Here is a 12,860-nt window from a genome sequence, read left to right as displayed (position 1 = left end):
AACAGTAATATACATATATATCTGTTATATTGGATCATTTAAATATATACTGAAACTGATTGAATTCTCTGTGGTTGTCCGCTACCGCTGGTTTTCAATAAACTACTTCTGCCAAAATAGTAAAAAACTACTTCAACCTGATATCTTAGCTTATAAATATTATGCATTATATGTATATCAATCCTTATCTGTAGTCTTCGATTGCAATTGGACTTATAATCTGTTAATGGCTTTCAGTATGACAATGTTTCAATAAAATATCAAAAAAGTATTGAACACATATATTGTGATTTTGACTTTCATACACTGAATGAAGATGGAAGAGCTTAGTAACTTTTTATAGATAAGATTTGATTAAGAAAGATAAGCCACAATATTTTAACAACTACCAACTGTTTTATAACTGTCATGTAGCAGTACATGAAGTATTCCTACTGTTAATGATGAACTGAATAGTTCACTGTACAGTAAGCAATTACAGCGCTCCTAGAATTTCATATATTTAACTTAAACAATTTTTTAATATTAATTTTTTCGAAAAGAAAATATTTTTTTGTGGCGAAAAAAAAATATTTAAAAGTTAAAAGGGTTTGCTTAAAAATAAAAAGACAACAACAAAAATTTAGTTAATTTTATTGAAATATGGCTGATCATATAACGCTGTTGTATTGTCAACTACTTATCATCAGTGATCTTAGGAAATATTCTGATTTCTTTTTAATAAGTTTATGGTCTGTATATAATTTTTATTGAACATATTCATATTGTATCACACAATATAGTTTTTTTTTTGTATATAACAATATGTTTTTATTGAATCGCTTTTACTTAAATCCTAAGAATAAATTTTATAATCTTAAAAACTAATAACATTATATTAGAAATTATTTCATATATACATACTACAAAGGAAACTCTGCAGCATCTACTGTATAATTGCCCGGCTCTCTCGAGAACTCGACAAAACTACTTGGGGGCTGTCAGTTTTACAGGACTGGAACACATACCTGAGGTTTTTGTTGGAATCCTAATAAGTTTTGCTAATGAAACGCGCATTCTAAGTGATGCATACAATCGATAAAGTAAGACACTGATTTGGTATCGGAATGGACCTTAATGGTCCACTAAAAGATGATAAAGAAGTTTAATTTAATAATGACACTTATTCCAATAAATACAATCATATGGTCGAGTATATTCAAAAACGTTGCGATTTAATCTTTAATAAAGTCATCATGTCTATAGTTAGGTTATGTGCTGCCCATTTTTGTTCTCAACTAAAAATATTATAAATTTAAAATAAATTTAATTTAAATTGGAAATTAAAACATGAAATCACAGTAAATACTCTGAATTCTGAAAAACTTTCGTAGGTAATCCTCGTAACTTCCCACAAAGTTGATAATATTTAACATTTTACTCAATTTTTTTAAAATACAACTGCCAGCTACCTTGGTATATGTTTCTAATCATCAATATTCGGTTAAGGATAATTGACTTTTCTTTATATATATTGTATAATAATTTAAAAAATTTATGACGAATTTTCCTACCTTCATGGGTTCAACTTGCTACGTATAACCAAATACCGTCACTATGAGATTCAGAGCAGTAAATGTACAGGCTATATCTAGAACCGGTTAACTTTCAAAAAATAGACGACTTGGCAATTTTTAAATTAATATTAAATAACATCTAAATATGTATATATCTGAAAGTAGACTTAGATATTCATTACTTATTCTTCTACAAATCTTATACAATGAAACACTGCTGAGAAGTTTAAAAGTATCATCGCATATGGGGACGCGTACGAAACTAGAATTTGTGGACATATTTCCAATATTGTTTTGTTCCTAATTGGTCAAAATTTACATTATTATTGAATAAAAAGTTATATGTATTAATTTTAATATGGCATCACTTTATTTCCCCAAGTTATGGGTCACATTTATATCCAAATAGAGCAATTTTGTTATAAGTTTTTTTAGTTTCCCGATCTACAAGAGACTGAATTTCATTAAATTTCAGTGAACATAACGTTTTAAACTTTCAGGGATAAAAAAAATTGGTCAAATTTTTTAGGAAATAATATTTTTAAATTTGGTCTCTTAAATCTAAAAAACTGAGTATAAGAATACAATGTTATTCGAATTTGTCTAAATAAAATTTGTCAGATGTCGTGTTGTTTCTATAAAAAATTTGGATCCTCTCACTCTTAGCTTATATCATTTATTATTTATTGCATTATGTGACATATTTTGGCTTTAAAATATTTTTTTTAGAAAAATATTATAATTATTGGTTAAAAATATAAACATCGCGTGCCAATCTCCTGCCCTGTTTACTATTGTTCTCTTTTTCTTCCATTGAGTGTTTTCAGTTTTTCATATTCTTTATGCACATAGTATAGGAAGGAAATATGAAGTTTCCAATGCTGTTAGAAACAGTCAAGCTGATATTGGACAACCTAATTATAATGCTAAACGTACTGTTCATCTAGACAAATCGACGTAAACGAAAGTATTTTTAACACCAAAATTGTGAACATCTTTGAATGAATTTAAATCCCAACAGTTGGAAAATAATTACAGAGAGGTGTAGATAAAAATATTTTATCATTGTTTCTTATAATAATAGATGTAATACAAATATTTTAAATAAAATTGCCTTTTAAATATCTTAACCCGCTGCACAATATATCTCTATTTATAGATCTATTCGGGTTGCACTGCGACCTTCTTAAGTTTGAAAGCTGTTTCATTATCATCAAATCCCTCTTTCTCAAAAATACAGACAAGTGTTACTTCATTCGAGTTCGCTAACTTAGATATAAGATTTGTTATATATTTTATATCTGTCTATAATATATATCCTATATTTCGACTCTCTTTGAGAGTCAACATCAAGGTCAGGATCGAATATAAATTAATATTAATGAAATTTATATCTAAACGTTATGACTTTGATTGCGTTGTCTATATTGCACTGGTACTTTAGTACTTTTAAATCAAAATTTATTTCAGCGATAAAAAATTGGACAGATTTTGTGGGTACATTATTATATTTTAAATAAGATTATAATTTAAATTACTTCAAATTTGAGTTGTGGTTGCTGGTGGAATATTAAACCGGTCACCATGGACTGCGATATCGGCTTAACCAAATGGTTCTGTCCAAATAGATAGATTGTCGACTCTTCTTAGAAGCAGACGACAATCTATTCCAGTCACATTCTCTGTGACTGCCTAGCCATGATCTGGGCCAGGAGGAGGTCACTGGGTCGAGAACTACTTTCCCAATCTGATATTAGGAGGTGCTCAACGCTTGACATTCTGGCTTTCATTTAAAAGGCGGAATGTCTTCTGTCCGGTTAAAGTCTGTTGCAGTACAAAAAGATTAACTATGGTCACAGTCTTCCGCTTCGTTGAGAACTGGTACCCTGGTTTTTTCTATGTTCTATATATTTATATTCTATAAACTACAGCTTAATTTGGAAATCCAAGTTCAATAAATTGAAAGTTAACATTTGAGGTTGCCTATTTTTATTTCAGTTATTTTTTTGCAGAGACGTCTGTTATGCATATTTTTACTTACTATATGAACAGTACTTTTTTGTGTTATTTTATAAAGGAGCTAAGCAAATATTACTCTACAGTTTCGCTAATCACGGTTTAGAAAAGCTGAACTATATTATATATTATTGTTCATATTTCCAATTCTAATTTTTTAAAGCTAATTTATTTTGGCGAAAGCTACGCTTCTTATATATCCTAAGACCACTGATGATGAGTATTTGACAATACTCGAAATAGTGTTGTATGTTCCACCAATTTTCAATAAATTAACTAAATTGTTGTTCTTGTCTTTTGTTTGCTATTCGAATCCTTTTAACTTTTAAAAATAGCTTCTTTGTCGTCGTAAAAAGCGTAGCTTTCGGCAAAATAATTAACTTTAACATATTATTAAATATTAATATGGAGTTATGGACTCCACAACACTACCTTCATTTAAGATACATGTGAATAAGTTATTAGAAAATATTATGATACTTCCAGTTCAGTGCTACAGTGTTTTATTATATCTTTGACAATACATGAAGCAGCTGCTTGATCAATAAAGTAAACATTACTTACTTCTGAAAATTTTAGAATTAAATTAAATGTAAAAATTTATAAAAAATGATAAATCAAAAATTAAAAAATTCACAAAACATGCGTACATACACTTTCTTGGGTTTGATAAAAAAAATAAACTCAAATTTGCAAAACATGTATGAAAAAATTTCGGTTTGTTGATTTATTACCGATAAAGGGTCCCATTAAGAGTCAGAGACAGTTTTTTTTTCGTTGTAAATTTAAATGCCTTGAAATTTAAAATATTATTGCAATCATCATCACTTATGAGCCACTCAAATGTTAATCCTATAAAATTATCGCACCGGTACTCAGCCATTATCAAGGGTGACGAACCCATAAGTATTTAGTTTTAAACCTATTTTTAGAGGAGGGTTGAGAGGCTGTTTGGTGACACAAAAAACTAAAACGAATTAATACATGGAAATGAATAAAAAAATGTTCATGTATACTCGTATATAGCTTAATTAAAATATAAATTGTTAAATGCTTTGGTGCTTCACAATGGCGATGTGTAAAAATTTAGCTCTCACAGAATCTATTAATGAATCTTAATGTGTGTGGAATTAGAACCTCTTGTTTTCAAACAAAACAAATCGAAGGTCTCTGGTATTTAATAATAAAATGACAACATTGAAATCATCCCTCATAACTGATAACGCAGTTTTTGTATCTGAAGTGTGGCAAATATTTTGTCAGTTACTGTGGTAGCATTTTGCCACGCGAGCCCGCATGGGATCGAATTTTTCAGAATCAATCCTTGCGTGCATATCAAGTATCATCGATGTTCAAATTACTTTCACAATATGTCTGAGACTGTAACATATAATGATTCGGTAATTATTATCCCCTGCAGTGTAAATAACCGTTAACCAGCCTACAAACAGATTTCAATTTCAAATCATCAACTGCAATTTAAGTATTTGAAGAAAAAAAATGACATTTTTGATTTTAAAATTGTGGAAAAAAATGGTGGCCTTTAATCCTTTAAATTTGAAATAAAAAAAGTTAAATTTGACAATAGGCTTATGTAAAAAGTAACCAAAAACATAATTTTAATAATACGTGCAACATTCGACCCCTTTTGTGGATGATTTATTGTTTAATTTTCAAGTACCGGAAAAAAATTTCATATAGTACTCTTATTTTTACTCTTATTTTACTAATCCTATTAGTAACAACATTATCAATAATATTTGTTTGAGATAATCTTGAAAAGACCTCAAAGACCTCATAAAGCTCCAAAATTGAATCTTAGTCGGACTAGCATTTTTACTGTAGTTAAAAATGCTTACTATAATATATAGAATATTTCGATAACTTTACGTTATTCCAAACGTTTTATTTAAGTTGGGTTAGCACCTTCACTCTATTCTTTGGATGGATCTGTTAGTGTCCTACTATGAGTGTTAGAAGATCTTGAAGCTTTAATATGTTATAAGTCTAATTTGCACACTTAGAAAATTAATTTGGTGCATTACTCAGATTTTAACTAAATCTCACGTTAAAATGTTCTATAAATATACTACACATCATTTTGGTTTAACCATACTAGCTAAAATTATCACTAGACAAAATGATCAAGTCAATTCAACTAGTATGTTAGAGCATATTTTTCTGAGTGTTACCAGAAATGAGTGCAACTATTTTACTGAGAAACTAAATACATCTATTTTAGTTGGTTGAATTGGACGTATCTCTAGGAAGTATTATTATGGCAGCCTACTTTTTAGAAGGATTTAGTAATTTAACTCATATGTGTTTTAACTCATATGTATGTTTTGGCAGATTTGAAGTTTGTTAATATTTTTATTGGTGAACTTTTAATATGCTGCAAATCATATAATATTGACTTATCATGAATGTGTGATAATGTCATATTAACTTTATTATTGACATGTGAGATGTGTAAATATTAAGCAACTATCGTCAGAGAAAGGACTCTTATGATACACCGCTTTACAATTCTTTTGCTGTTAATTTAAAGTCATTGATTCTAAAAGAGACTTTTTGTGTTTTAGAAAGTTGGTTAAAATTTTAATGACTTTGTTATGTCAAGCTTACTACAACCTATGGATTCTGTGCTCACTTAAACCCACTTAAATTTCTATACTTGCAACACGGAGGCTAGTTGCAGTTAAGTGGTGTGATTTGTTTAAAGCCAGTATTATTCGAAATAATAAAGCCAATATTCAAAAAGCATTCTTTCAATTATTTTATTCGAAGGTAGTAATATGCTGATTGGGTTTTAGTTTTGCGGCAAGATGAGTTTATTTCTCGGTTTTAGGATAATGGCGGTAATTGTTTATTTAAGACTTTTGAAAACGTGTTTAGTGGAGTATTGCATTTGCACTATTACTAACACCCAATTCCTTCTATACAATTGTAAACAATAAAATTGATTATAACATAACACATATGGATTTAAAATTAATGGAATTATATGGATTATTTTGTCTGTATTTTGTTTGGACTATATTGTCTGTACATATATAAAATTAAGGATTACATCACATCAATGCTATATATGCTTAGTCTACACGAATATTAACTAGTTTCACATCCATATAGGATACTTCGAGGATCCATGTAGTACATAACTACATATTTTACAACCACATATATTAGATCCACTTTCATTAGATATTTACCATGCAAACTCTAGAAATAGGGGCAGTATCTAAACACACTGCTTTCACAAATTTTGTAAAAAATATTGTCTTTATTGCATAAAGTATTGGGCGTTTTACTAATCACTGCAATTTAAAGTACAATCTTATAACTGTAAATTAATTTTTCTGGTATTTGTTTTTTTTTCGTGACAGATGACAGTTTTTTTGATTATTGATGCATATTTTATTAAGATTGATAATTTTCATACAATTTGCCTTTTAATAAGGAAGTATGTATCATCGACATGTAAAATATGATGAAATGATCTATTGTTTTTGATATTATATGCTGATTGGCTTTAAGATTATCTTGACTGTTCTCGGCCAACATTGAAAAAGTCGTTGGAAATTTGAATTTGTTTCAATAAAACGGATATGATGTCAAATTCAAAAAATTGTTATTTTTTGGTTAAGGTGCGCTGAGAGTCGTAATAATTTTGAGTAGCTTCAATACTTCTGAAATGATGACTTCGATATGAATTAAAACAGCGACCTGGGCAGCAAAAAAAGTTGGAATTTGTTATCCTAAAATCACCTAAAATCATTGGGACTCATTCAGAAGCATGGTAATTAAGTACCATACCAGTTAAAGCCGAAAAGAAGTCGAAAAGAGAAGTCGAAAAGGGATTTTGCATGCCCAAAACATTGCTAGAATGCTATGGAAAAGATTATTTTTGCATAGAATTCTTACACTCAGAAAAATATGTTCTAACCACATACAAGAAATTTTGACTCATGTAGTAAAGAAGATGTCAAAACTAACATGTGGTATGGTTGAACAAAAATTATAAGATTTAGTTAAAATCAGGTCAAATCAACCAAATTATTTTTCTGAGTGTTCTTGTGGTGAAAATTAGATCGACTACAAAAACTTCAAGTGTAAAAAATCGTGTCTATAGCCTAGCCAATCGGGTAAACTGAAGCCAAAGCTGCATATTTATTGTGCCCAGATAATGCTATATACTTAGTGCAATTATTAAGATGTCATCTATTATCAGCTGCTAAAACTTAGTGGACCTGTTACGGAAAGGCTCTACACAAAAGATTGGTTTAAGCTGCTACTAGATACCTAGGAATGAAAATGGATGAAATATTTAATCTTAATTTTTCAGCATTAACGTATTAATTAATATAAAAAGTATCCGCCACCAATTGTTACTAGATAGTGTTAGTGTACCTATATATATCTGGCAATATTAATCTAATTATGTTAAACGAAAAGTTGATATTTCGGGCTGCATTCTTTTATACAAAAAACATTTATAAAAAGTTATATTGATTTGAAAATTTATTGTGAAGAAACTTCGAACATTACTATATATTTTATTTCAATATGAAGAAACCTTTATTATCTTCGATTTATATTTTGAGTGCTTCTATTTTGCTGGAAAACTAACTAAATAGCAAGTTCCTTAGTTACTTGCAGTTTAAGAATTTACATGATGACTTTGTAAGAAATAATCTCTGACAAATAATGGTTATCGGTTTGTATATTACCACGATAGGCTAATATCAAGACAGTTATTCTGGAAACTTTATATAAAAAAGAGATAAGGTTAAAAGAAATAAGCCTGAGAAAAACTATAAACTTGTTTGTTTATTAAAGTGCTAGTATATAGCACATTTCTTTATTTGTATACTTCTTCAAATTCCTTCATTTGTAGTAAATTAAATATAATCAGACTATTTGTCTATATATTAGTCTATATATTAGTCTATATATTAGTCTATAGACTATATTAGTCTATAGTCTATTATATTATTGAAAATTCAAATCGTGTATAGTATCACATATAGTACATCTGCAAGCAATACATGTTGTATACTATATATAAATATATTAGTTTGATCTTTGACTTTGAGTAGTAGGTCTAATTAAATACAGAAAAGTGAAATCAGTATATACTGCATGTATATAAAAATATTAGTTTAATCTTCGACTTTGAAGTAGTATGCCTGATAAAATCCAGAAAACTGAGTCCAATATATACTTAATACTATATATATAGTATACAAACATATTTTTTATTACTTAACTTTTAATATTACATCTTACAGAAAACTGAAAACAGCAGTAAGTTTATATTACATTCTATTGTATACATAAAAATATTTCTTTAATGAAAAACTAATTAACTATTAGAATTGTTCTTAAGAAATCAATAAAAATTGCAAAACTAATATTGTAATTCCATACACTCAAAGTTTTTTCATATTGAAGAAAAAAGAAAATATAACAAAAACTCAAGATGTACTTAGAAGTCAAGTCACATCCGGTTTTTTTTTTCATATTTTCTACGGTAGTAGGTCCATAAAATGTACTTTTATTTGTGTGAAAATACCATTTAATATTTATTTCCTACTGAATTTGGCTAACAATAAAATGGCTTATCTGATTTTCAGTAAAAATTTAAACTCATAAAGTTAATGAAATTTCGCCTAGAACCACATTCCCACAGCAGGAACATGATGAAAAGTGGTTGGGATGTTAATATCCGTGAATATATACTTAAATAACCTATTGATTTTTGTTACACTGTGTTGACCACGGTATGTTGTGCGTAGCATATTTGTCAATTGTTGCAACTATAAGTGCCTCGAGTGCCTTTCATCAGTTCCAACTAACCGAGCAACCCACCACCAAATGCATAAATTCTTATGCAGCAACAGTGAACACGCAATGCCGGCATTAAATGAAAATTAATTTAGGCAAGGGCCATGAGAAATTTTTAATTCTCAAAACTCCAAAACGATATATAATAAATTTAAAACCGCTTAAGTTTCGTTAATTATTTTGGTGGTGGTTTTCAGATGAAAATTTGTATAAAAAACCAGTCGGATCATACGATCGCAACAGATCAAATTCAAAACCCGAGAAGAGTGGAACGAAAAAAGTGAAGTTAAGGTTCTTCGAACCAATATTAGGGCTGTTAAGCCTTAATTTAAATTCAAGAACAATAATATTTATAATAAAGTAAATTTTTAAAATTAAATAAAAATTTAATAGTGAAATATATCATTGTGTTACTGAAACGATTAATTTGTGTACAATTTTCAATTAATCGATTTTTTAAATATTGATTAAACATCGATTAAAATATTTCAAATGAATGGTGCAGTTTTAAACCATTTAAATAATAATAAAGTAATAAAAAGTGCAGTAAAATGGTGAGTAAAAAAACTTATACAGAATATTGATATATTTAATTTATATTGATATAATTAAAATTTTAATATTATTACAATATATAACAAATAATTTTCAAATATTCAAAACTATCAATTTATTTTCACTATACTACAAAGAATTTAATACTAAAAAAGGAAAAATTAAAATACACATATATTATTCAATTTACGAGAACTTCATTATATAGAAAATAATGCTATGGAAAGAATACTATAAAAATTTTTAAAATATTTTAAATTTGTATTTATTTTTGTTATTAAATATTAGTTTTTATGACAATATTTTAATATATATTTTAATAATATCAATACTTTATTTTTATAACATTAATTTGCAGGTCTCGTTTGAACATACTATATCTTCCATAAAATCAAAAATATCAACTGTTCCAACAATTAACAATCGTAAAGCTGTAAAGATAAGAACGTAAGAACGTAAAGCTGTAAAGAAAAGAACGTAAAGCTGTTAAGATGAGTTTGATAACAGATATCCATTTCCATCATCAAATCTGGAAAATACCAATAAATGATATAGGAAGATATAGTAAACCGGAAAAAAGCTACACTGATGTTTTTGCCAAACCCCATCTGTTTCTATGAGGAAGTGTAAAAAAATACTCAACAAACTAATAAAAAAGTATATATAATGGAAAATGTATACATGGAATTGGCTTATAAAACTTTGAAATAACAGAAGGTAGACTTTAGTTTTATTATTTCATAAAAAATAAGCTTTAAGTAGGCTGACTGAGTGCTTCCCATTGTTTTGCTGATATTTTAAACAATTTCATATTAAAAAAAAACATATATTCAAGCAAATTCTTATTAGTTACAATCATTTTTATGTAAATTTTAAAAATATATTTTTAACATATTTGTTTAATATAAAATTATTTCTAATTTTTATATATTTTTAAAAATTTTTTGACAATATCTTTTTAAAAAATAATATTAAAAAATATTATATACGTGAATAATTATATGACTTTATTTTCAAAAAAGTTAATTTTTATTTTTTAAGTTAATATATTAAATATATATATAATTATGTTAATAAAAATAAATATTTATCTCGTTAGTTTTTGGAATAAAAAATTGTTTTACTTTATTTCATAAATTAATTATTATTTAATTATATATTTAAAAAAATTAAAATTAAATTTAAAATAATAATATTTATGTTATTTAAATTATTTTTCAGTTATTTTGATGTAAATTTAATATTTTATATAAAAAATAAAAATATAAATAAAATAATTTAATAAATTTAATATTTAATTAAAAAATTTATACTTGTTTTTATTTTTAAAATTTTATTTTTTTTTTTTATAGTTCTCGGAAATTTAACAAGATATTGGATTGCAAAGCTATATATTTATGTATTTAAATAGTAATGTATATAAGATATTAGAAAATATATAATTAGATATTAACAAAATAATTAATAACTTATTTGAAATTCTTACAAAACTTTTTCAATATTTTTTTATTTTAATTAGCGATGATAGTACATATATTTATAATATATGTATAACATTAGGTATTGATTGTCTGTCTATATACATATATATATATACATATATATTTGAATATGTATGTGGACAAACGAACTATGATGAATACTACTTACTTTTCATAAAATTTTTCACAATATATTATTTTAATTTAATTTTTAATCAAAAATTCTAATTTTTAGATACTTTAATAAGGTATTATTGTCCCTTTTGTTTTGTTAAATTAAGAATAAACATTTACATATCCGTTAATAATTTTTATGACATTCTTTTATCATCATTTTAACATGTTATTTTTTTAAATAAACATAAAAATTATATTATGTTATATTATGTTATATTTTTTCTGATTTCTAAGGATACCATAGATAATTTTTAACCAAAAATTAAATCGATACTTATTTTCCAAATTTTTTTTTTCAGTGTTAAAGTTGTTTTTATTTTCTTTGTTTTACTTTTACTTTTTCTTTTCTTTACTTTATTTTCTTTGTTTTCTCTTTATTTCATTATTATTATTACTAGTTATTTTATTAGTATAAATTATTCGTTTATATACTTCTTTTAAACATTTTTTTATATTTTTTTAAATATCTTAATTTAAAAGTAAGAATTATATAGAAGAATATGAATTATATTATAACAATTATCGTTTTTATTTTTTATAATATGTAAGGCTATATCTTTTTTAAATATATTGTTATGATTTTAATTTTTAATAAAAAATTTTAAACAATAGTTTCTTTCATTGTTTTCCATTTTATTTGTTAAATTCAAAATATATATTCTTTTCATTAAAGCAATTAATTTTAATTTTCTTTATTTTGTTTTTCATATAAGAGATATTTTATTTTCATTTTGATATTTTGTTTTATATGTTTAAGTTTAAATTTTTATTTAGTGACTTCAATGAAGTCGTTAAATAATTTTATTAAGTATTGTTTTCGCTTTCAAATATTAAAAAAAAATTTGTTTTTGTTTAAAAATTGTTTATTTTAAAATAAATCTTAGAATTATGAATTATTCTTTTTTATTTTTCATAATATTTAACAAATTTCTATATATTTTAATCAAGTTAAGTTGACATTATTTTGTTATTTTTACTTTACAAATACTAAATTTGTTTTGCTTATTTATTATTCATCAATGGTTTTAATTGATTTTAATTTATGTTCTATTCATAATAAAATATAATATTAAGTGTTTAGTTTTTCTATAACTATATATATATTTCTATAGTAAATAGTATTTAAATACAAATTTATACATTCAATTTCAATTTTTTTGTTATTATTTAATTATTATTTAAAATAAGAAATTATAATTTTTGTCTTATAATAAATCAATCCATA

The 12,860-nt window shown here is 25.6% G+C and overlaps 1 protein-coding gene across 1 annotated transcript in view; it reads left to right on the top strand.

Moving 5' to 3' along the window:
• LOC119674947 overlaps nt 1-2,517 on the top strand; it is a 40,366-nt gene extending 37,849 nt beyond the window's left edge. The window contains exon 13 of the mRNA XM_038086103.1: nt 2,384-2,517. Coding sequence (XP_037942031.1) covers nt 2,384-2,517 — 134 coding nt within the window. The remainder of the gene's footprint in view (nt 1-2,383) is intronic.
• Nucleotides 2,518-12,860: the final 10,343 nt, after the last annotated feature.

This window comes from Teleopsis dalmanni, chromosome 2, assembly GCF_002237135.1.
Source record: "Teleopsis dalmanni isolate 2A chromosome 2, ASM223713v2, whole genome shotgun sequence".
NCBI lineage: Eukaryota > Metazoa > Arthropoda > Insecta > Diptera > Diopsidae > Teleopsis > Teleopsis dalmanni.
Note: the sequence above shows the minus strand (reverse complement) of the source record. Positions and strands in the feature narration are given on the sequence as shown.